Consider the following 26,644-nt stretch of genomic DNA (forward strand, 5'->3'; position numbering starts at 1 on the left):
CTCGTTATAGTTTCCTTCATAGTCTTTGTGTTCTTTTGTATGTAGACTAGCTTTTCCCTAAACCATGCAATTGAACTACATCATAACAAAGCAAAAACAAATCTTGTCATTAACAGTGACTCCAGAGTCATTTAATAATATAATTTACAAAAACATCAGATAGAACAATTTTAAACCAAAAATTTCTTTCAGTTCATTAGGGTTCTCCCACCCCAGGGAGAGAAATTACTTTTTAAAACTCCATTCAAGGGTCGGGGTGAGGAGCTATTTGAATTAGAGCTGGATGTCAGATATTTAAAAATACCACCCAGACCTTTTATTTAATATTAAGTAATTTAATCAAGATACACAGGACTGCACTTGAACCTATTCACATTGATGTTTTGTCCAGACACCTGCTGATGGGAAATGGTACCAAATCATGTCTCTTCTTTGTTCTGAGAACGCCTTGTTGACATGGCTCCAGCAGAGGCAGGGTCAGGCTGGGAACTAAAGCTCTTCCTATTTTATTACCATAATTATCCACATTGCACTGTCACTTCCTTACTGGAAACTTCATTTCAACCAATGTGTCAGTCATTATTTAACAGCTCATGATATTCCTGCTCCGCAGAATAGCACAGCAGTTGGTACCAAGTCAAGCCTCAGTCTCTGACAGTGTGATAGACTGCCTCCACAGCGTGGCTTCCCCAATGCTGGGGCAACGTGCTGAGTGCCCTGGTTCGTGGTGACTGACCTGGAAGGGAAGGAACAAAGGATGTTTGAACTTCAGAACACAGAAATCCACAGAAAGCCTGTTGAACCTTGACGATATAAGGCCCCTTAAATATGAAACCTATAATCTTCCCTACCTAAGCTGCATTATCCAATGCTGTAGACCCATACAGAATCAGTATCTATCATTTCCGCTTCTGACCCAAGAGGTGTTTGGTGAGGATAAAGACGGGGAAAAGATGGGGGCACCTCTCTTAGTGTGACTGTGCTTTCTGCAGCTGCTGCTGTGGGGTGGCTGTTGAGAAGAGAACTTTCTGAGACCTGCTGGGTAGAGTGGGGTAAGGGCTGGGACTGAAGCTGTACCTTTCACTTGTGTACTGGTTCATATGTGCGAAATAAATCATGCCAACAACGATCAGCTGTCTGTAAAACTGAGGCTGTATATAAGCAACGAGTCCAGCTTCCTACCTCTGTGGGATCTGGGCTTTTTCCACCTTCCGTTAAAACACATTGCTGTATCACTTTATGGGAGTGGCAAAGGGTGAACTGACAATGTTCATGCTATTTCTGCCACCAGTTTCTGGCTTTCTTGTGATCCTTTTCCTCTGATCCCGGATATGTGCCAAATTTGACATCATTTTCTAATGTAGTGAAACTTGATAGAACTTCTGATGCAGCAGAGTTTGGGTAAGGAGAACTTTCGAGATAATTAAAAATGTGCAATAAAGATTCACATTAAGCATTAGGCAAGAACTGATTTCATAAGTGCCTTGAGGCCTGTCTCATGACCTTTAGCATTCTGTTAGTACTGGTTATTTACATAAAGAGCCAGCATGTCAAATTTCAGTTGAATTTAGTTTAATAAAAACCAATTTCCAGACAGGCTGACTGTGGTTCCAGGTAAGGGAGAATAGATGCATTTCTCCTTATTCCTCCCACAAAGTGTAACTAAAATTCCCAAATATAATATATTTATAAAATGAAGATAAGACTCTGAAGGATAGGGAAACCAAGCTGGACTGACTAGGGACCTTGGGAGTTGAGGAACAACACAGGCATGAGTTGCCTGGGTTTTCTTTTTGCCTCCTCAATATCCTAGGATGGATGCTGAAGAATCCAGCAGGCCAGAACTACCAATGGCCACAGACCATAAAAAGCCCCATGAAAAGCCTGTTATCTCTAGCCAAAGGGCAGGGAAAGGGTCAGCCTAGAAAGAACCCAAGCACCTCAAAAAAAAGCCCCCCTCCTGTCAGCAGAGGCCTAGTGGGAAGCCAGGGCTTCTGGACTCCCACCCCCACCTGGCAATAACCAGGTGATGTACCCCTTCTTCTATCAGCACAGTGTCAGTGGAGGCCTGCTAAAATAAATAAAATACAGAGATTCATAATATATGTTCAAATGTATGCCAAATGTTCAGGATACAATTTTAAAAATCACTTGTCAAACCAAGAACCAGGGAGATTTTGACTTGAATGAGAGAAGACACCTGACAGATGCCAACACTGAAACAACACAGATACTGAAATTATCCAAGAAGGATTTTAAGCTACCATCATAAAAATACTTCAATTAGCAGTTAAACACTTGAAGCAAAAAAAAAAAAAAAAAAAAAAATTCCCGGCAAAGAAATTTAATACAAAAATGAAAGAGGAACCAAATGGAAAATTTAGAACTGTAAAATACAATAACCAAAATTTTAAAAGCTCACTGGATGGGCCAAATTGCAGAATACAGATGACAGAGTAAAGAATTAGTGAGTCTAAAAATACAACTATAGAAATTACCCAATCTGAACAAAAGAGAGAAAGTAGAGTGAAAAAAGATGAACAGGGCATCAGGGACCTGTGGTACTACAATAAATGATCTAGAGTTCATTTTTTTAAAAATCAGAGTTCCAGAAAGAGAGGGAAAAGCGATTGAGGCTGAAAAAGTACTTGAATAAATATGGCTAAAAATTCCCCACATTCGGCAAGAGACCTACAGATTCAAGAGGTTGGGTGAACCTCAACAAAACCCCAAAGAAACCTACATCAAGATACAGCATAATCAAATTTCGAGGAAGTAAAGTCAAAGAAAAAAATCTTGAAAGCAACTAGAGAGAAATGATGCATTACTTATGGAAACAATGATTTGAATGTCAGCGGATTTCATATCTGAAACCATGGAGGCCAGAAGGAAGTGGCATGACATTTTTCAATAGCTGACAGAAAAAAACTGTCAACTCAGACTTCTATATTCCATGATAATATCCTTCAGGAATGAATGTGAAATAAAGACATTCTCAGATGAAGGAAACCAAGAGAATTTATTGCCAACAGAACTGTTGTAAAAGAACTGCTAAAGGAAGTTCTTCCAACAGAAAGGAAAGGATAAAAGAAGGAAACTTGAAACATCATGAATGAAGAAAGAACAGAAAGGATAAAATACAAGTAAATTTAATAGACTATTCTCTTGAGTTTAAAAAATTATGTTTGACAGTTGAGGCAAAAATTATAACATTGTATGATGTAGTTCTCAATATACAGAGAGAAAATATTATAAGAGAATTATAAAGGGCACAGGATAATGGAACCTAGATGGACATACAGTTTCTACACTTCACTTGAGGTGGCAGTAAAATGTTGAGACCAGTAGGTTGTGATTAGTTACATACATGTAACCTAAAGAAGCCACTTTTTTGTGCAGCAAAGAAAAGCATAAACAAAATGAAAAGACAAGCAACAGAATGGGAGAAAATATTTGCTAATGATGCAACCAACAAGGGATTAATTTCCAAAATATACAAACAGCTCATACAGCTCAATATCAAAAAAAAATAAACCCAACCAAAAAAGGGGCTGAAGATCTAAATAGACATTTCTCCAAAGAAGACATACAGTGGCCAACAGGCACATGAAAAAATGTTCAACATTGCTAATTATGAGAGAAATGCAAATCAAAACTACAATGAGGTACCACCTCACTCTGGTCAGAATGGCCATCATCAAAAAGTCTACAAATAATAAATGCTGGAGAGGGTGTGGAGGAAAAGGAACCCTCTTACCCTGTTGGTAGGAATGTAAGTTGGTACAGCCACTACGTGGAACAGTAGGGAGGTTCCTTAAAAAACTAAAAATAGAACTACCATATGACCCAGCAATTCCACTACTGGGCATATACCCAGAGAAAACCATCATTCAAAAAGACACATGCACCCCAATGTTCATTGTAGTATTATTTACAATAGCCAGGACATGGAAGCAACCTAAATGTCCATCGACAGAGGAATGCATAAAGAAGATGTGGTACATATATACAATGGAATATTAGCCATAAAAAGGAATGAAATTGGGCCATTTCTAGAGACGTGGATGGACCTAGAGACAGTCATACAGAGTCAAGTAAGTCAGAAAGAGAAAGACAGATATCATATATTAACACATATATGTGCAATCTAGAAAAATGGTATAGAAGATCTTATATGCAAAGCAGAAATAGAGACACAGATGTAGAGAACAAACGTATGGACAGCAAGGGGGGACAGAGGGGATGGGGTGAATTGGAAGATTGGGATTGACATATATACACTACTGATACCATGTATAAAATAGGTAACTAATTAGAACCTACTGTATAGTTCAGGAAACTCTACGCAATGCTCTTTGGTGACCTAAATGGGAAGGAAATCCAAAAAAAGAGGGGATATTTGTATACGTATAGCTGATTCACTTTGAGGTACAGTAGAAACTAACACAACATTGTAAAGCAGCTATACTCCAATAAAAATTAATTTTAAGTCCGCCTGCCGATGCAGGGGACACGGGTTCGTGCCCCGGTCCGGGAAGATCCCACATGCCGCGGAGCGGCTGGGCCCGTGGGGCCGTGGCCGCTGGGCCTGCGCGTCCGGAGCCTGTGCTCCGCAACCGGAGAGGCCACAACAGTGAGAGGCCCGTGTACCACGAAAAAAAAAAAATTAATTTTAAAATGTTACATTAAATGAATTAGCTGTTAAAAAAACAAGTTTACAAATAATAAATGCTGGAGAGGGTGTGGAGAAAAAGGAACCCTCCTACCCTGTTGGTGGGAATATAAATTGGTACAGCCACTATGGAGAACAGTATGGAGGTTCCTTAGAAAACTAAAAATAGAGTTACCATATGATCCTGCAATCCCACTCCTGGGCATATATCTAGAGAAAATTATAATTCAAAAAGATTCATGCACCCCAATGTTTACTGAAGCACTATTTACAATAGCCAAGACATAGAAGTAACCTAAATGTCCATCAGCAGATGAATGGATAAAGATGTGGCACATATATACAGTGGAATATTACTCAGCCATAAAAAGAAATGAAATTTGAGTTATGTGTAGTAAGGTGGATGGACCTAGAGTCTGTATAGAGTGAAGTAAGTCAGAAAGAGAAAAACAAAATACTGTATGCTAACACATATATATGGAATCTAAAAAGAAAAAAAAATGCTTCTGAAGAACCCAGGGGCAGGACAGAAATAAAGACACAGACGTAGAGAATGGACTTGAGGACATGGGGAGGGGGAAGGGTAAGCTGGGACAAAGTGAGAGAGTGGCACGGACTTATATATACTACCAAATGTAAAATAGATAGCTACTGGGAAGCAGCCACATAGCACAAGGAGATCAGCTGGGTGCTTTGTGACCACTTAGAGGGGTGGGATAGGGAGGGTGGGAGGGAGACAAAAGAGGGAGGAGATATGGGGATATATGTATATGTATATGTATAGCTGATTCACTTTGTTATAAAGCAGAAACTAACACACCATTGTAAAGTGATTATACTCCAATAAAGATGTTTTAAAAAATCTATGTAAACCGACATCTAACCTCATTATTTATGGTGAAAGACTGAATACTTCCCCCTTAAGATCAGGAAGAACACAAAGGTGTCTGCATTTACCATTCTTATTCAACATAGTGCTAGAAGTTCTAGCCAATGAAATAAGGCAAGGAAAAGAAAAGCCATATTGATTGGAAAGAAAGAAAGAAAACAGTCCTTATTTGTGATTATATGATTATGTACATAGAAAATCCCAAGGAATACAAAACAAACTCTTAGAACTAATAAGTGAATTCAGCAGATTTGCAGGCTACAAGATCAATATTAAAAAATCAACTTTATATATACTAGAAATGAACATCTTGAAACCAAATTTAAAAACTCATGCTATTTATAATCGCTCAAATTAAATACTTACGTATAAATCTAACAAAAGAATAAAGGACCTGTATGCCAAAAACTACAAAACACCAATAAAAGAAATCAAACAATCTAAATCAATAGAGAGATATAACTATGTTCATGGATTGGAAGACTCAAGTAAAGATGTCATTTTTCCCCAAATTGATTTATAGTTTTAACAATATTCCTACCAAATTCTATCAATGCCTTTTATACATACAGAGAAGCTTATTCTAAAATTTATATGGAAAGGCAAAAAAACTAGAATAGCTAAAACCTTTCTGGAAAAGAATAAAGTAGGAATACTCACTCTATTCAATATTAAGCTACATCTAACGACATTAATCACAACAGTGTGATACTGGTGAGGGACAGGCAGTTCTTAGACATGACATCAAATGCACAATCTACAAAAGAAAAATGATAAATTGGATTTCATCAAAATTTTAAAACTTCTGCAAAAGATCTTGTTAAGAGGATGAAAAGACAAGATACAGTCTGAGAGAAAATATCTGCAACCACATATCTGACAAAGGGCTTTTATCTAGAATATACCAATCACTCTCAAAATTCAAGAGTAAAAAACAATCCAGTTAGTAAATGGGCAAAACACCTGAACCAACATTTCACCAAAGAGGAGATATGGATGGCAAATAAGCACACAAAAATATGTTCAACATCACTACCCACTAGGAAAATGAAAATGAAGACTACAATAACATACCACTTCATACCTATTAGAACAGCTAAGATACAACATAGCAACAATACCAAATGCTGGCAAGGCTGCACAGAAATTTCTCTCTCATACATTGCTGGTGGGAATGTAAAATGGTACAGCCACCCTGAAAAACAGTTTGGTAGTTTCTTATAAAACTAAACATACATATACCACACAAACCAGCAATTCTACTCCTGGGCATTCATCTCAGAGAAATGAAATTTTATATCCACACAAAAACCTATACCCAAATATTCATTGCAGCTTTATTTGTAATAGTCTAAAACTGGAAACAATCCAAATGCCCTTCAAATGGGTTACTGGTTAAACAAATTGTGGTACATCCATACCATGGAAAACTACTCAGCAATGAAAAGGAATGAATTATTGATACATGCAACAACCTGGATGGATATCCGGAGAATTATGCTCAATGAAAACAGATAATCTCAAAAGGTTATCTATTATATGATTCCATTTGTATAACAATCTTGAAATAACACAATTACAGAGATGGGGTACAGTTTAGTGTTTGCCAGGGAAAGGGGTGGGATGAGGTAGGGTATGTGACTATAAATGGATAGCACAAGAGAGTTTCTTTTTGCTGATGGAACAGTTCTGTATCTTGATTGTGGTGATGTTTACATATATGTGATAAAATCACACAGATGTATGCACATACATACACACAAAATGAGTGCATGTAAAAACTTAAAAACTGAATAAGGCCTGTAGATTGTACCAATGTCAATTTCATGGTGTTGATATTGATCTATGTGTAAGATGTGTAACACGTCACCTTTGGGAAAAGCTGGGTGAAGGGTACACTGGACCTCTCTGTACTATTTTTGCAACCTCCCATGGGTCTATAGTTATGACTATAGACCCAAAATAAAAAGTTTTCCTCTGTCACTCTTTCTTTGTACAATGCATTCATCTCTCCATTTGGGTCATTTTAAAGACTGAGAACAACTTGGCAGTAACTCAGGGTGGCTTTCTGTCAATAACTAACCAAGTGCTAAATGTTGCCTGATCATATCCCATGTCCTGACAGATGTTTATGGAGATACTATCAGCCCAACCCCTGGACCCATAAGCACTCTTTAAGTCCTTTTATTAAAAACCTTCTTTAAAAAAATTTTTTAAAATCTACCTGAAAAGCTGCTTTTCATAAGTCCAAATTTTTTTTTTTAATCAAATCACCCAGCACTACAAGGTGGGAGGAGAGGAGAAACAGGTGCCCTCAGAGATCTATTACTGCCTCTGGGGTATTTGAAGAACAATTCTGAAGTCCTGCTAAGCCAGGCTGGGCCCAGGCAGCAACCCCACAAGGCCCTTTCTTCACATCAGAAATGGATTCCCGTTCTTCTGGTTTGTCTCAGTTCCTGAATGTCACCGCACCAGGGCAGGGATGCTCAAATACCTTCCAGTTCTGACTTCACCTCCAAGTAGACCCTACAAAAATTATCAGTTAATTTCCTCCCATTTTTAATTACTTTTGGTTGTGTTTAAAACATTAACATGTCCATGAATTCTTAATGTGATGATCTCCCAAATTCTTAAGCTCCTTAGATATAGGATTAAGAATTTAATTAACTCAGACCCCACTCTTCTTAATACTATGGGGCCTGATTCATTTGGAGCAATGAAGTATTCAAGTTTGCGTGCATAGTTTAAAACCGAACGCTCAGGTTATCAGCCAGCTAGTTACCAAGTAGCCAGCTTTGCCCTTTTTACAACTGCTAGATGTTTAACAATGTAGAAGTAAATTTTAAGCTACTAAACTTCTTGGTTAAAATGATTTTAGCTTGTCCAGCGTCTAGGGAGAATGTTTATTACTGTCTGAACCACCTGAAATGGTGTAGACCCTTCTGAAGTCAAAACTATTTAAAGACCTATCCTGTATGATAATAGAGAATAGATAATTTTTAAAACTGTCTTGGTGCAATTAATTTCCAGAATTACAGAGATTTCTGTATATTGTTTTGTGAAGCATGTATAAAAGGTTTTTAAAAATATGTGGCATTGAAGTGTGAAGTCATTCCTTAATGGCTTAATTAATACTCTAATTCACTTGCACTTTTTTTTTTTTTTTGGCGGTACGCGGGCCTCTCACTGTTGCGGCCTCTCCCTTCGCGGAGCACAGGCTCTGGACGCACAGGCTCCGGACGCACAGGCTCAGCGGCCATGGCTCACGGACCCAGCCGCTCCGCAGCATGTGGGGTCTTCCCGGACCGGGGCACGAACCCGCGTCCCCTGCATCGGCAGGCGGACTCCCAACCACTGCGCCACCAGGGAAGCCCCACTTGCACTTTTAAAAAATGGATTGTTTACTTAAAGATTCAAAGTCATACTCCCATGAGTTGGGTGTATTTTATCTCCTTTGCTACAGTTCCCCTAAGTACTTAAATGACCAGCCGGGCCCTAACTGCAGCTGGTTGATCTACTAATAGCCTCATTGCCATCAAAGGGAAACGTCATTCCAAGCTGTGATTGCCTGCAGTTGGCTTGGCTGAGGCTCCACGGGCGGAATAACCCAGGAAGACACAACTCTTAGCATTTCAATCAAACTTTTTTCAACGTTTGAAGCTGGGATGGGGGAGGAGGAAGAATCAACTTCCTACCGGCTTTCAAGGTTGAGAACAGACGATTCGGCCAAATGAACTTGCCTCTTTCAGTGGCCTTCCTGGCCCATTTCAAGTCAGATACCGATCCCTGGGCGTCCCTGGTGGCTCTGCGAACCGTCATGGGCACCTCCCTCCCCTCCTTGAATTGCACTTGTAGATTTCTACTAGCCCCTCTTTCCTTCCAGTTTTCTTGGTTTGACCTGTCCCTGCCCACACACTTGTGCCAGGTGAGGTGCCCCAGGTTCCCCACCAGAAGTCACTTCACAGATGCTAAAAGTTGGTGCAGGGACCTGGCACTTTGGCTGCAGGAGCTGAGGTTTCCGGGTATTCAGCGGGTCCCGTTATCATGGGGGAATTACTTTCCAGCCTATTGTAACAGCCTTCCTCCCGGACCCGCTGCAGAACAAATGGGCCGAGGACAGGCATTAGCCTCCTTTTCAAGGGCGACGTGTTTTGTGTGTGTGGGGGGGTCATCTCCCAATATCCTACTCTGGAACGGCCCCCTGTGAGTGATGTTACCATCTAAGTTTATGTTAACCTTGGTTAAGCTTTCTTCACCTTCCTGTTTTCACCTCAAATTAGTGAAATGCAGTGCCAAGGAAAACGGAAATAACTGACAAAGTTTGTGACAATAGAGCCATTAAGTTGTCTTTTTTTTTTTTTTAAGGGAGCTGCCTAGGGATAATGTTAAAATAATACTTGAAATACCAGAAATGTCAAAGTGCAAGTGTTCCCTCCCTGTGACTCTAAAGCAAAATGGAACAGGAAACATGGAGTTTGCTAATACAACCACACCCCCCAAATAGCCTAGAAATATACTTGAAGCAGCATACATGTTATAAATCGTTTCCAGACTTTCAATCTGAAAAATGAAGTAGCAGTGGCAGGGGGCACCAGTATCTTTGCATTAGTCAATACTAGTTTCAGTCCTGTTTAATACATGAAACAACTCTCCCTTTAGGTGAAAACAGAGACTTGAGTTTAAAAGAAAAATAAGGGACTTCCCTGGCCGTCCAGTGGTTAAGACTTCGCCTTCCAATGCAGGGGGTGTGGGTTCAATCCCTGGTCTGGGAGCTAAAATCCCACATGCCTTGCCGCCCAAAAATGAAAACATAAAACAGAAGCAATATTGTCACAAATTCAATAAAGACTTTAAAAATGGTCCACATTCAAAGAAATCTTTTTTTAAAAAACCAACCCACTAACAAACAAAACTCTTGCCTGGGGAGTAAAGGGAGAAACTATGGGAGAAGCCACTTGCCTGACCCTGGGCAGCCCATGTCCAGAGTTGAGCTGCATCCCGATCCCTCCCCACCCCCAGTGGGAGAAGAAGACTCACTTCTCTGCTCCGGAATTCAGAATAAAACCTCATTCCATGGGACTCATTAGTCAAGACTCAGAGTCAGCCAGTGCAAAAACGGAATGGCCATTACATTTCCCCAATAGAAGAGAATAAAATAATAATACGTTTCCAATTTTATCATACCCACCCCCAGCTAAAAATTTCCTAAATTTTTGAGCTCACTTCAGAACAAAAGGAATGCGCTCCAAACCAGTGTTAATAAAACTTGGAAAGACGTGAGTTTGGCTAGTTGATTTTTGTTTTTTCCTTTCATTGAGCTCCTCCAAGATAGAATTTTAATTCGTGTACCTACTTGCTTTTGTGAGTAAAGTCGTTCCCAACTCAAGTAAAGGAACGGAGTCAGTATCTTATAATATATATTTGACCGCCCACTTGGAGATGTTTGCCATCTACCAAGTGGGGTTGGCAGGAGTTAGTGAGGGCACACAGGGTTGGGAAGCTTGGACCTACCATTCAGGCACCCCTTTGGCCTCTACAGGGGGCCAAATGGAGTGGGGGGCACTAGGGCCACTCCCGATCAGCTTCAGGATTCACAGGTTAGGATGGCTAGTCAGGGTACAGAGTTTGTGTGTCACCCCAAGTCAGAGAATCACTTCTGGTTCTCTCTCCCTGCGGAGCGAGGCACTGTGTCTATGCCACCCTTTCCTAGCGCTGTGCACAGTCTGGCAGAGATGAAATGGCCCCATGGCCAAGAGCAGGTTCACGTTCTCACAGGACACTGGCGAGCCGTACACCAGTCTTCTCCTGGGCCTGTAGGATTGCCAGAGATTGCCATACTTAGGAGCAGGACATGGATTTTTCCTGAGCTCAGAATGATTTCTCCTTCCCTTTGACTGCTGAGAAATAAAAATAAATCTAAAAGGCATTCGATAATGCTGGGAGTTTTATTGGTCTTCGGTAGGGCTGTGTGTTTATTTTTAGCCAACTGTCTCCTTTTTGTAAAATAGTCCCCTTGGCAATTCCCAGCTGGGGGGATGGGGTGGGGGAGGAGAGTGCAAAGAAAGGCAACAAAGCTTAACTTTTTTGTTGTTTGCAGAACCTGAAAAATGTATTGTTTTCCCTTCTCACATCCCTGTTAGCCATATCCTTTATTACAGGAAGAGACAGCATCTATTTTATTGCTTCTAAAATCTGTATATTTAACATACGCCAGCTCTAGGCTGTTTGAAAGGAAGTCCTATTTTTAAAACACTATCTTGGTTTTCATGTTTTTGGCTTACTGGTCCCATAAGCTCTCCGAGGCAGTAATGAGTCTTTTTTGGTAATGTCTGGTCTCAGTCATGGGGAAAGTGACCCTCAAAGCCCTGGGACATTTTTTTCCTTGATGTTCACTTGATCTGTATGTATGTCGGGTCTGCTTCAGCCAGCCTCCCAGATGTGCTGTTCATAACTTTCCCCAGTTCATCATCTTTACAAAAGAACTCAGAGTCTCGAGTCCCCACCCACTCCCCATAGCTTACAAACGCTTCTGTAATGTTCTACTTCAGCCTTTCAGTTAGGCTGGTTTCTGTTTCCAGCCTGCTGGTTACTGTGACCAAACCATCTTAATCACACAAGATTAATCTGTCCAAGCTGGCCCTCTAAGCGTTTGGATTTCAGGCCAGATTTGAGGCTTCTTGCTGGCAGGGCCCAGAGACTACCCTGCATTCTCACAACTCTCCAGGTGCCTTCCGGGGCTCCTTCTAACACCTCTGACTGAAGGTAACACTTAAAAGAAAAGGCTTCCATTCCACGAGTGAAAAACACAAGTCTACCTCAGTGGCTATTTTTAGAATGTGACTCTACAGCCAAGCCCCCTGCTGCATCCATTTCAAGGGAGGAGAAATTTGCTCACTGCGGTCACCATTGAAGTCAAACGTGGTGGTCATCTTCCACCGCCCCTTAACCCCCCAGATTTCAAAACATTCACTGCCAGCTGCCGTTACCAATGTCTTCTCAGCACCCAGCAGACTGACGGCCTCTGGCTTGGTGCCTGTGGGCTGGAGCAGAGCTGAAGGCTTCCCATTCCCATGAAGACATCACTGAGCTCAGCAACTTTGCTCCGACTGAAACTGCTTCCCGTTCAACTCCCCAGTAGTTCTCCACTTCCCTGTGTTCTTGACCTTGGGCCAGAGCTGTTTCTTAGTCCCTACTGTTTTTATTTTATACTGCACCTGAGCAGAAATGGTTCTTTCAATAGAGCAAGTTCCTCAGGTTCCATTACGAAGTGAGAGGATGAGGGGCCAGGAGACCTAACAGAGACAGAGGTTCATTTATTCGTCGCCTTGTTTGACTGGACACACAAAAGCAAGGCCCGTTTAGCTTTTCTTCAGTTTCAGTCTTTTCTGTGCTGCTTGGACTGAGAGCAGGCTGAGAAAAGGCATACTGAGGAATTTTAAGCCAGCTGCTTATAAATGTTTTTTAAAACCATCACTCCCAATTATTTATATTACATTTGTATTCATGGGAGACAAATCCCTGCCCAGACTAAAAAAGCCTCTTTGAAAATCCTCTGAATCCTGCCTCAACAACTGCAAATGGGCACTTCTGCCCTACACCCCGCCCCCCCAATAAAGAGGGCTCTCAGGAGTAGAGAGAAAATGTATAGAGTTCAACCTCATTTAAAATCAGCCTCAGTTCCCCACTGATAGTGTCCCGAAATAGCTGAAGTTCAACTCACTAGGTACAATCCCCTGCAGCAGTAGCAAAAGTTCAGCTTAATAAGAAGCTTGCTACAACGTGATGTCCTGTGTAAGTGTGGTTTTATAAAGGGATGATCACTCTGATTTCAAGATGTGTCCAGTCCTTCAAAAGAACCACAGAAGTGACACTTTGCAAACCCAGGTGCATCGAAGAAGGACTAAGGAATGAATTTCATCTCAGCATCTGGTTATCACAACCTGAGGTGCGAGGCATTTATTCACCGCCTGAGATGAACTGTAGGGTCAGAGAGGGCCAGGGCGCTGGGAGAAAGGGTTTTCCACCTATCACACTAGCCATGTTGAAAAAAAATAGATAAAATGCTTCTTGTTGAAAGTCTAGGAAGCAGACACTCCAAGAAACAGCTGGTGGGGGCAGATGTTGGTGCAACATTGAACAACTTAACCTCTCAAAATGTAAAAAAGCCTGTATACCTTTTGCTCTATACTGTCACCCTACTACAGACATTTTTCTTACAGACGTACTTACCTGTATGCAAAAGATGCTATTAAAAATGCAGCAATGAAATGTTGGGACTAGGAACTGGTTAAATATGTTACAATACGTCCCTACAATGAAATACTAGACAGTCACTGAGAAGAAGACGATATAGGAACTTTTTGTCTTTTTAGGTTTCATTAGTTTTATCTCTGTAACCTTTTTAAATCATACCTCACACATTAGATTTTGTCACAACTGGATTTAGAGAAAGCAGAGGACTCGAGTTCACTATTTTCTGAAACACTGACACAAAAAAGGGAAGGGAAGAATTACTTAGAAAAGATTCTTCACAAAAGACCATCAGAAAAATCCCTAAACAAAAGCTAAATACTTAATCATTAAGTTTAATGCTAATCGGTAAAGGATTTTAAATCAATTCGCTGGCATTAAGTTTCTTGTTTAAGTCCACAAATCTTTCTCTAAACATTACTGACCCTTTGCCAAAGGATAAATGGATGAACTGAGCAGTACCTTATGACATAGCGAGCTGTGGGAACATTCCATAAAAAATGGAAAATAATTTTGTAAGAACACGATGGCAACAATCAGCAGCCAATATTCTCAGAGTTTCCATTTACCAAAAGCATATACAGTTTTAGTCTAGAAAAGTAAGTCAACTTTATAAAATTAAGCTTTTTAGATTGAAAAGCATGCCGCTTTATGGAATTCCCCAGTGGTCCAGTGGTTAGGACTCTGCACTTCCACTGCAGGGGGCCCAGGTTTGATCCTCAGCGGGGGAACTAAGGTCCCACAAGCCATGCAGCCAAAAAAAAAAAAAAAAAAAAAAAAAAGCATCCCACTTTAACTGGCACAAAGATACTGAAAAATAGTCCTTAAAATTCTCACTAAACAATTTGTAGAACGAAAAACATACCCTTATAGTTATTAAATGTAGTCAGTATTGGGACTCTTCAAAAATAGGTGATAGGGCTTCCCTGGTGGCACAGTGTTTGGGAGTCTGCCTGCCAATGTAGGGGACACGTGTTCGAGCCCTGGTCTGGGAAGATCCCACATACCGAGGAGCAACGAAACCCATGCACCACAACTATTGAGAGTCTGCGCTCTCGAGCCCACGAGCCACAACTACCGAAGCCCGTGCGCCTACAGCCCGTGCTCCACAACAAGAGAAGCCACTGCAACAAGAAGCCTGTGCACCTAACGAAGAGTAGACCCCCGCTCACTGCAACTAGAGAAAGCCCACGAGCAGCAACAAAGACCCAATTTAGCCAAAAATAAATAAATAAATTAATTAATTAATTTTTTTTAAAAAGGTGATATAGGTGCCCTCAGCTGCTGGCCAGGGACTAGTAGATGGGTGGCTGAGAGCGGTGAACGTGCCCCATGGCCATGTTCCCTCCATAGCACAACTTCAAGTACTTATCCAAGATAGTGATTACCTCATCATTTAGAATCTGGGACTTGAGAATTTGAATTCTCTCCACCATCTTCTTCAAAGGCACAGTTTTGATAACCTCATCTTTGCCATCATGTTTCTGGACTTTAAGTAGATGATAGCAGAAATCCAGTACAACAAAGTGCCCCTCCCTGTCACCCAAGAATTGTGGGAATGTGTTGGTGCAGCCACTATGGAAGATGGGATGGAAGTGCCTCAAAAAGTTAAACATGGAACCATCGTATGATCTAGCAATTCCACTGCTGGGTATTTACCCAAAGGAAATGAAACCACTAACTCAAAAAGATATCTCTACCCCTATGGTCACGGCAGCATTATTTACAATAGCCAAGATATGGAAATGCCCTATGTGTTCACCAGTGGATGAATGGATAAAGCAAATGTGGTATATACGTGTACAAGGGACTATTATTCAGCCATAAAAAAGAATGAAATAGCACCATTTGTGACAACATGGATGGACCTTGAGGACATTATGCTAAGTGAAATAAGTCAGAAAGAGAAAGACAAATACTGTATGATGTCACTTATATGTGGAATCTAGCCCTCTGCCCCCCACCCCAAAACCCATGAACTTGCAGATGCAAAGAACAGACTGGTGGTTGCCAGAGGCACTGGGTGAAGGGGTCAAAAGGTATAAACTCCCAGGTATAAAATAAATACATCAGGGATATGTAATGTACAGCATGGTGACTACAGTTAATAATGCCATGTGTGTGTATTATTATTATTATTATTATTATTATTATTTTGGCCATGCCACACGGCTCGTGGGATCTCAGTTCCTCAACCAGGGATCAAACCCAGGCCCTCAGCAGTGAGAGCATGGAGTCCTAACCACTGGACCGCCAGGGAATTCCCATATATTTTAAAGTTATTAAGAAAGTGGATCTTAAAATTTCTCATTATAAGAAAAAAACTACATAACTCTGTGTGGTGATGGATAGTAACTAGACTAACTGTGGAGATCTACTGCAATATATACAAAGAGTGAACCATTATGTTGTACGCCTGAAACTAATGTTATGTCAGATCTCAATTTTTATATTTTAAGGAATTAAAAATAAAAAGATTTAAGTACAAAAAGCCTACATACTTCTGTTTGAATTTGCATAAAATATTTCTAGACATATATCACAAGAAACGTAGTGGTTACTTCTATGAAGTGAGCCTGGCAGGTATTTTAAATCCTCCTAAAGTGTTGAACTCTTTTTTCGCCACATGCTTATATTATTCCTAAAAAATGTTTAACACTAGTTTCAAAATAGAGAGCACCTGATTTTAATCCTCTGGCTGTGTTATCCTTAGCAATTACCCAACCTCTCTGAGCTTGTTTCACCATCCATACAATGGGGATACTATGTACCTCATAAAGCTAAGATGAGGACTAACTTGGACAACATGCACTAAGCTAGTAACACAGTACACAAAATAGGCACTCGATAAATGTCACACACACCCCCACTTAGTGCCAAGAAAACTTGTAAATCCTCTTAATTCAACCTCGTCTTCTTATTGGTAAGAACACTAAAGCCAAAATGGTTTAGGGACTTGCCAAGGTCAATCATGTAGTAACCAGGAAAGCCAGGCTCCGATGCCTGGGTTCCTGTACTCTAATATAAAAACATATGAGCCAAGGAATGGCTCTGCTACTACTCTATGGCCACACCTCAGTTCGCAGGACCAGCCTCCTCCCCTGCTTCACTCACCACATTTGATGAGCCTTGATTTTTCCTAAACACTAAATCCACCATCAACTGAGGGGGTCCTGCCTGGGAAGGCAGCCCCAAGGGGGAGCTCCAAGAATGTCTTGGTCAAAGGCAGCACTAACCTCACAAGGGGGCAATAATAATTTGGATGTGGATGTGTTTTTAAAAATTGCTCGCACCTTACTGCATCCCTGCCACTCAGGTACCTATCTATATGTACACACACACACACACACACACACACACACACACACACACACACACACACACACACCATCCTAACTTCTAGCCCTCTGGCTTGAACACAGTACCTACGTTAATTTACAATTAGGAATTTTTTAACATCTTTATTGGAGTATAATTGCTTTATAATGGTGTGTTAGTTTCTGCTTTATAACAAAGTGAATCAACTATACATATACATATATCCCCACATCTCCTCCCTCTTGTGTCTCCCTCCCACCCTCCCTATCCCACCCCTCTAGGTGGTCACAAAGCACCGAGCTGATCTCCCTGTGCTATGCGGCTGCTTCCCACTAGCTAACTATTTTACGTTTGGTAGTATATGTAAGTCCATGCCACTCTCTCACTTTGTCCCAGCTTACCCTTGCCCCTCCCCATATCCTCAAGTCCATTCTCTACATCTGCATCTTTATTCCTGTCCTGCCCCTAGGTTCTTCAGAACCATTTTTTTTAGATTCAAAATATATGTGTTAGCATACTGTATTTGTTTTTCCCTTTCTGACTTACTTCACTCTGTGTGAATCTCTATGTCCATCCACCTCGCTACAAATAACACAATTTCATTTCTTTTTATAGCTGAGTAATATTCCCTTGTATATATGTGCCACATCTTCTTTATCCATTCATTTGTCGATGGACACTTAGGTTGCTTCCATGTCCTGGCTATTGTAAATAGTGCCAATGAACATTGTGGTACATGACTCTTTTGGAATTATGGTTTTCTCAGGGTATATGCCCAGTAGTGGGATTGCTGGGTCATAGTAGTTCTATTTTTAGTTTTTTAAGGAACCTCCATACTGTTCTCCATAGTGGCTGTATCCATGTACATTCCCACCAACAGTGCAAGAGGGTTCCCTTTTCTTCACACCCTCTCCAGCATTTATTGTTTGTAGATTTTTTGATGATGGCCATTCTGACCGGTGTGAGATGGTATCACATTGTAGTTTTGATTTGCATTTCTCTACTGATTAGTGATGTTGAGCATCCTTTCATGTGTTTGTTGGCAATCTGTATATCTTCTTTGGAGAAATGTCTATTTAGGTCTTCTGCCCATTTTTGGATTGGGTTGTTTGTTTGTTTGTTACTGAGCTGCATGAGTTACTTATGAATTTTGGAGATGAATCCTTTGTCAGTTGCTTCATTTGCAAATATTTTCTCCCATTCTGAGGGTTGTCTTTTCTTCTTGTTTATGGTGTCCTTTGCTGTGAAAAAGCTTTTAAGTTTAATTAGGTCCCATTTGTTTATTTCTGTTTTTATTCTCATTACTCTAAGAGGTGGGTCTAAAAGGATCTTGCTGTGATTTATGTCATAGAGTGTTCTGCCTACGTTTTCCTCTTAGAGTTTTATAGTGTCTGGCCTTACATTTGGGTCTTTAATCCATTTTGAGTTTATTTTTGTGCATGATATTAGGGAGTGTTCTAGTTTCATTCTTTTACTACAATTAGGAATTTGAACAAATTTTGTTGAATGAGAAATTCTAGGTAGGAACAATGTTTAGCAAATGCCTGTTCTTTAGCAGTACAGACTGCTGTTTAAGCAAGAGATTTCCCTTTCAGTGATTTTTATACATAAGCCATTTGGCTTTACTAAAATGGAATGACTTTCAAAATGCTTCGTTAGGGATTTGGTGATGGCTGCTCATTTCTTTTTGTTTGGATGATTTCCTTAGAAAGAACGCTTTCTGATTGTTGGGTTTCTGTTACAGTGCACTTACCTCCCTTCCTAATTTCATTCAAAGGGTCCATCTATCTTGTGAAGAACAAAGACCAAGATGTCTTAAATGCCTAATGAAATGAAATCTTGGGTCCTACCAAGGGCAGAGGTCAAACGGATACATGCTGAAAAGGACAGGACAGCACATGAGTCTGTTCATAATGGTAGTGGATAGTGTACCATGATGGATTATAGATAAGGAGATACATACAACAAAGCATTTGAAGGAATGTGAGAGGGTGATAAATGGAGCCGTGAATAATTTAAGACATTTCCATATTAACACCCTACAGCTGCTTGGTATTTCACAGCTCCAAGTTCTTTCACATAAATGACTGTGGCAGACAGTTCGCTGCTCATCAACTTTACTCCGCATCCTCATCTTGTTCCAGTGGCAAGGGCTCAACCCAGGGGATGAAGCATGACTGGTCCAAGTAGATGGCTCTCAACTTTGGCTGCACTATACAATCCCCTGGGGGATTATACAGTAATTCTATAACTGGATCCCACCCCAGACCAATTAAATCAGAATCTCTGAGGATGGAGTTTTTTTAATATTGACATAAGAAAAACAAAGCTCCTCAGGTGAATGTAATGTTCAGCCAGGGCTGAGAACCCGCTGGTCTAAGCCAATCATGACAACCCCCTTCCCTTTCACCAATTACTGGGCTAGGGCAGAACACGTGACTCAGTTCTAGCCAGTGAGACATAAAAGGAAGTCGACTGGGGTAGGGGTTTCTGGGGATGGTTTTATAAGCAGATTGGAGGAAAGAGAGATACATGAGGGAAAATGCTACCCCTTAGTAACCACCTTCCTTCCTTTCTGCATTTTCACAACCCTGTGTGGTTGGGTGAGGAAGTGATGCTTCTTGCTGAGGCTACCATCTTGTGACAGTGGGAAGATAAGTTGGTGAATGAAAGCCAAGAAGATGGAAAAGATGGAAAGGGCCTGGGTCCTCGGTGACTTGGTTTGGTGCTGCGGTCCCCACCCAGCCCTGAAAAAAAGCACACTGACCCCCTCCCTGCCAAATCCTGGCTGTCAGGTCTGGAGCATCCAGAAGTCACTCAGGTTAATTCACATGCAGTCTCTCTTCACTGCTGAGCCAAGGGTGCCCCAAGGGTGCTCAGGTGCCCCAAGCGAGGGACAGCCATGAGGAGGACGGCTATAGAGTCAGGGGCTCTCCCGTGTAGGTGCTGTTGGCAGCGCTCAGGGATATTTTATTGGTTTGTTCAGTGTTTGTTAGTAATAGAGCTAAGTGTGGTTCTCACCCTAGACTAGCCACTAAGCCTGGCTGAGGTGCCAAATGGGTGCCAGGGGATGGTAAAGAGGGGGCAGGTGAGGGTGTGTTATAATGGAGAGATTCTGAGCTCTGGGGTCTAACACCAGTGCTGCATGACACTCAGCTCAGCAGTCCAGCAGCCCAGGTGTGACTTTGGGCAAGGTACCTGACTTCTCTGAGTCTCTGATTTCTCATCTGTAAAACTGATAATATGTCATGATGAAAGAAATGTTCACATATGAAAGTATGGGGAAGTCATTCTGGCTTATACATGATTTAACCCGAATGTGATGCTAACTAAAACACCCTGTTTGTGGCCTATCAAACGTACATGGTACTTCTACTTTAATTATTATTATTTTTTAACATCTTTATTAGAGTATAATTGCTTTACAATGGTGTGTTAGTTTCTGCTTTACAACAAAATGAATCAGATATACATATGTTCCCATATCTCTTCCCTCTTGCATCTCCGTCCCTCCCACCCTCCCTATCCCACCCCTCTAGGGGGTCACAAACCACCGAGCTGATCTCCCTGTGCCATGCGGCTGCTTCCCACTAGCTATCCACCCTACGTTTGGTAGTGTATATATGTCCATGCCACTCTCTCACTTCATCACAGCTTACCCTTCCCCCTACCCATATCCTCAAGTCCATGCTCTAGTAGGTCTGTGTTTTATTCCCGTCCTTCCCCTAGGCTCTTCATGGCAAAAGGGCGCATTGACCAGAAGTAAAGAATGTCTGTGTTAAAGATTAAATGCCTCCCTTCCTGGGATGCCAATGCTGGTACTCCTTCGATGATAAGACTCCCTTCCCCGGTGCTGAGGACATACTGGCTCTCGGTGAACGTGCTGGTCTGTTTTGTTTTGTTGTGTTTGTTTGTTTTTGGAAACCTTGAAGGAACGGATCCCTGAGTTGCTTAGTGTTCTTTGTTCTGACAAGATGTAAAACTGGTCTGTAAACCAAGCTTCTCCGGAGCAGTTCCTCAGAGTTATCTGACTGTCTTCCTGTCTTCGGAGCTACAGTCTTTAGTTTGGCTCAAATAAAACTCTTTTCTATTCTTATTATAGATTGTTTATTGATTATTTTCATCGACAGACTTTTGGAAACTCATCAGTTGGTTGGTGACATTATCTTTCTCGGAACCAGGAATACAAGCATTTAGATAAATCCACTGGTTGGTGGTGACACAGTATGTGCCCGATAATTCCAGCAGAAATGTGGGAGGAAGAGCTCAGTCACCGGAGTTTGAAAGAGCCTAAAGCTTGTTCCCAGATGTCCCTGAAGCCCTGCAAAGGAAGCCCCATCAGCTCTTCCAAACAGCAGCACCGATGTCTGCCCCATAGTCACTGTCACGTGCATAGACTCTAACCTCCTAGAGGATGAAGACTGTGTCCTCTAACCCTCCTCTCTATTCACTTTCTTACCTCACCCCAGTCAGTGCCAAATGTTAGTAAAAATGAAAAAAAAAAGAGTAAAAGTTTCTGGGAGATTGTCAATTCTTAAAACCATAAAATGCTGCAGCCATTTGTCCTCGAGAGGTGTTCCCTCAGACCGGTGAAGGAGGGTTGGAGACCCATTATGTTACATCTGTAAATACAGGATTAGCAGATGAAAGGATGTTTTTGTTAAAATGTGACAAGTCACCCTGTGCCTTTTACCTTCACTCTGGAAATCAGGAAAGAACACAGACTTCCTAAGCAATTACAGAAACTGACTAAGAAAACCACTTGATCACTAGGAGAAAAATCAGCTTCCGAAATCACTCTGAAACCCTGGCTCTATTCACAACAACAAAATCCATCTTCATTAACGTCTTCGACTATTGTCCTCAGAGCTTCATCCCAGAGGAATACTGAATTACACTATAAACTAATGAATGGAAACTTAAGTCATTTCCTCCCACCCGGCACTGCTTTTCCTCCTCTGGACTGCACAGTGCAGAAGGCTGCACTCTTCCAGCTCACACAAAGTTTGGAAAATCGCATTCCCATGCCACTAACTAGACTCCTGAGGTCAACATCACGTAGAACAAATTTCCCTCATCCCAATGAACAGGCCATAGACTGACCCAGACACTGAACACATTTTGAGATCATTTAAGCCCCATTTTGGCATCTTAGGATATCTTAGGATATATGCTTTAACAGAGAAAGAAAAAAATGGGGGGCGGGAAAGGGAGTGTCTTTTCACAAAGCTCCTTCAGCAGTCACAGCCAAAGCTGCTACTGCCAATCCAAGGTTCCATCTCTCAAGCAGATCGGGCAGAGTGAGGGAAGCCCAGCCCTGAGGTTCTGTCTGCACTAGAGGAAGCAGACCAGGCAGCTTTTGTGACCTGATGTGAACGGAATATGGTCAAATATCCTGGGAGTGCCAGCCATTGGGGGCGGAGGTGGGAGGTGGGGGGAGCCACCCCTCGAGCCAGGGGAAAGCAAAGTCCATTCTATGCCAGTATACCAGAGCCTGAGGCACACACGTGTGCAAAAGCTGTTGCAAGAGAGGCCTATGACTGTATGTTTGGTAAATCCGAAGGAAAGCCTCGGAGTCTGCACGTCAGAGAGGCAGAGGCAAAGAAATATGAAACAGATTAGGGGTAGGTAGGATAAGAGTCAATAACTTTCCCCCCAGTTTTGCTTTTGTTTTTCCCTGTGCCTGCAAACACTGCTGCAAAAGGTTTCCCCACAGGACCTACTGGCATCAAGATAAAATCATAATCATGGACCTCCTACGGTCCCCGAAATCCTGTACTTTTCATGTCAATTCCCAGTCTCAAGTTCCATCGTGACTTTCAAATCTTCTCTACTATGCTCAGACCCGTAATATCCTTCTTCCCTCTCCTTCCCCCATTCCTCATTCTCCACAGACGATCCTACCTTTTACTTCATAGGGGAAACTGGTAGTGCGGAGACCTGCGTTCCTCCTTAGCCATAATTAACCTCTCGCTTCTCTGGGTCTTCCTCTGAGAAGGCAGGGGGCTATGCTAGAAATCCCAATGACTCTCCCAAATGCTCCCAGCTGGACTTCCCCTACCGCGCGGATCTATTTGCATCAGGTGAGATCGATCTGCGACAGCATCCCTCCCCTCCCCCTGAAGGCTGATCCAAGCTCCCCAAGACCCTTTCCTGACCCTACCCTGCCGGGGGCCACCTTACCCGGATCCGTCCCGGGGGCGCGGGGGCGGGGCTACGTGGCGCCATCGGCCTCCGTCTCCGGAGGCGTCTCCTCGTCCTCGGACGGCTCAGCATTGCCATCTTCCCAACTGCGAGGGTAAGCCAGCAGGCGCATGGCTGGGGCGCATGCGGCCTCCACCTGGCGCACCTGCTCTCGGCTCAGGCGCTCCCGCCAGGCGTGCACGGCCTCGCGGGCATCGCGCGCCGACAGGTGGAAGGGCCGGTCCGCGCCGTAGGCCTCGCCGCGCGTCATGTTGAGCGCGAAGGCGTCGAGCGCGGCGAGCGCGCGCAGCCCGGCGAAGCGCTGCAGGCGGCGCAGCTGGGCGCGCGGCTGCCGCACCAGGTCCTCGTAGCGCAGCCTCAGGTAGCGGCGCCGTAGCCAGGCTGGCGCGCCGCGCGCGAACAGCAGGTCGCGCAGCCAGGCTTCGCAGATCACCTCGAGCGCGCCGGTTAGGAAGAAGTCAGCGCGCGGGGCGGCGGGCAGTGCGCGGGACGGGCCCCCGGGTCGAGCGCCCATGCCGTGCGCCAGCAGCACGCGGTGGAAGCGGTCGCCCCTCTGGCGGGTGCGCAGCACTTGGATGCTCTCGCGCAGCAGCCCCTGCCGAGACTTGAGGCGCGAGTTGTGCACGGCCCGCGGGTCGCGGAAAAGCTGCACCACCTTCAGGTTGAGGCCGGGGTCGCGCAGCAGAGGCACCAGCACGCCGAGGTCGAGGAGGCGCACGTCCTTGATGACCACCACTGGATACTTGCGGCACTCGGCCTCCAGGGCTCGGAGAGCCACGGGTGGGCAGCTGCGCTCGCAGGCGGCGTCCTCGACGAGGCCGACCTCGGCGCGGGCCCGGGGCGCGCCGGGGCACAGCGGCGGCGAGCAGATGACCTTGTTGGTCCGCCAGCGAAAAAGGGCGGCCGTGGTGAGATTGGCCGCGTCCGGGGCGCGCGCGGCGGAATCTCCCGGCGGCGCGTACAGCTGCAGCACCGAGAAGTCGCAGCGGAAGAGCGAGCGCAGCATGTCGCGCAGCGCGCCCTGCAGGCTCTCGGCGTCGCCCGGATACAGCGCCTGCCACAGATGCCACATGGGCTCGTACAAGTAGAAAACGTCCGGGTGCTGGTTAAAGAGCTCGCCCAGGAACGACGATCCCGTGCGCCAGGTGGCGTGCACATAGATGTGCTGCTTTTCGCGAGACGCCGCCTCCCCGACGGCGCCGTTGAGGTTGCCCCGGGACCTGGGGGACCGACCCGCGTCCTCCTCCGCGGCGGGCCGCGCCTCCGCGCCCTGCTCGCGCTCGCCCGCCGCCGCCGCCTCCAGGCTCCACACTCCCAGGCTGCGCTGCAGGCCCGCGCAGTGCCCAGCGCCCTTGTCCCCGTCGCGGCCGCCGTCCAGGACAGAGGGGACGAGCAACAGCACCAGCGTGTACAGCGCCAGCAGCAGCGCGAACTTGCAGTGCTCTCGGCGCCGCCGCCGCCGCCGGCCCTTCATCGTTCACGGAACCCCTCCAGAGCGGGTGGGGCGCCCTTCCTCGGAAATCCCGTCCCGAGTGCGCTCCTCCGGCCTCTTGGGGCTCCTCTGCGCCGGGAGGAGCGGAGTCACTGGGACTGTGCATCCACAAGGGAAACTCTGGAGGCGGTGGTGCTAGTGGCGAATCCCCTGCCCTCTCCAGGCTCCGCGCTGGAGAGCCGCCTATTGGCCGGCTAGGCAGCGGCCCGCCCCGCCTTCCACCCCGCAGCTTCTCCCCGCCTCTCTACCCGCCGGGATTCGTCCAGGGTTCTGCCAGATCTGGGAGGGGTTGCTGCGGGGTGGGGGACGCCGGCTGGGGCGCACGGAACCAGACCCCACCTTTCCCCAACCCCTCCGTGATGAAGTCAAGTCTTCATGAATTGAGTGCAGGCAAGGGAGGGGCTCGTGTGTACAGAATGTACCCAGTGACAGGACGTGGACCCCACCCGGAGAACTCCACTCTCTCTCCTGTTTTATGTCCCCTGCTTGGCCATCTCTGTCGTAAGCAGACTGGCCTCCACACTATTTAGAATGGGGCCCCTGGTCACTCTCTACATCCAGCGCCCCCGTCAGCCCCGGGGTGGGTGTTAACTGAGTTCTGGACGGGAGCACTTCTCCACTAGCATAAAGACGCAGATTGCACAGTGTATCGTGGCCCAGAGGAATTGGAAGCACAACTGCGTTCACGCGGAGCATTTAATTGTTAAAGTGTAGCCTTTGAGGAAATTTAAGTGTTGTCTTTCTAGGGTTTTGCCCGCTGAGGGCCATGCACGTTTTACAGACACCCTGAAGATCAGTTTACTCATTTGTAAAATGCGGATAAGTTTTAGTGCCTCCATACCGTCCAGCCTGAGATTTTGGGGTCCATTGTTAGCACAGAATAACCTAGCCTATTATGACACACATGAGCAAAAGACATTTGCAGAATCAGAGTGGTAGGATGGTGGAATTTCTCAGGAGCTCAGTGTTTACAAGGACCCATAAGGAGAATGGATGGATACATGTGTATGTATGGCTGAGTCCCTTTGCTGTGCACCCGAAACTATCACAACATAGTTAATCGGCTATACTCCAATATAAAATAAAAAGTTTTAAAAAAACCAAAAGGACCCATAAGGAGGAACATGTACTCAAGGATGGATGAAAAAGTGACAGGAAGTCCAAGAGGCAGATTAAGCTTAGAATGCCTGAAATCCAAAAGAGAACTAAAAACGCTAATTTTTGCTGTTTCGGGAGGATAATGGACACCCCCTTGGGGAAGCTGTTGTAAGGTTAATGAGGATAGAAAGCAAATGTACTCACCTCCACCAGGGGAAGGTGTTCAAACTGGAAAAGGGAAAATATCTCCAAAGATCTTCTCTAGTCTTTTTCATCACAGCAACGACTCCACCTCTGAAATCACTAGCTCAGGCATCCTGCTTTTTGTCCACAATTCCCTCTCCTTTCAGCCACTGGTTCAAATCCTATTTTCCAACCTCATTGACCACTACCCCCACTACCTTCTCAATTTTTCATATTCAGCTAAGAGACCCCAGACCATTATGTTTATTTTATTAATCAATTTTTTTTTAGCTGCGTTGGGTTTTCGTTTCTGTGCACAGGCTTTTCTCTAATTGCAGAGAGCAGGGGCTACTTTTCGCTGTGGTGTACAGGCTTATTGTGGTGGCTTCTCTTGCTGCGGAGCACAGGCTTTATTTAGGTGCGCGGGCTTCAGTAGTTGCAGCATGCAGCTCAGTACTTGCAGCACGTGGGCCCTAGAGCGTGTGGGCTTCAGTAGTTGCAGCATGTAGGCTCAGTAGTTGTGATGCGTGGACTCTAG

The 26,644-nt window shown here is 44.1% G+C and overlaps 1 protein-coding gene across 2 annotated transcripts; it reads right to left on the bottom strand.

Annotated features, from left to right (window-relative positions):
- Positions 1 to 103: 103 nt before the first annotated feature.
- CHST7 (carbohydrate sulfotransferase 7) lies at positions 104 to 25,150 on the bottom strand. 2 transcript variants are annotated; one of them, XM_059050595.2, is made up of 2 exons: positions 23,313 to 25,147; positions 104 to 736 (listed from the first exon to the last, which is right to left on the bottom strand). In XM_059050595.2, exon 1 carries the CDS (start codon positions 24,805 to 24,807, stop codon positions 23,344 to 23,346), a length of 1,464 nt encoding a protein of 487 aa, XP_058906578.1. In that variant the 5' UTR covers positions 24,808 to 25,147; the 3' UTR covers positions 104 to 736; positions 23,313 to 23,343. The 2 variants fall into 2 exon arrangements, with proteins under 2 accessions (XP_058906578.1, XP_058906577.1); XM_059050594.2 differs by lacking the exon at positions 104 to 736 and adding an exon at positions 20,662 to 21,751 and having other exon boundaries at positions 23,313 to 25,150.
- Positions 25,151 to 26,644: the final 1,494 nt, after the last annotated feature.

This window comes from Kogia breviceps, chromosome X, assembly GCF_026419965.1.
Source record: "Kogia breviceps isolate mKogBre1 chromosome X, mKogBre1 haplotype 1, whole genome shotgun sequence".
NCBI classification, from domain to species: Eukaryota; Metazoa; Chordata; class Mammalia; order Artiodactyla; family Physeteridae; genus Kogia; species Kogia breviceps.

Excerpts from the sequence above, each read along its gene's own strand:
- CHST7 (XM_059050595.2), bottom strand. The coding sequence starts at position 24,807 with ATGAAGGGCCGGCGGCGGCGGCGGCGCCGAGAGCACTGCAAGTTCGCG.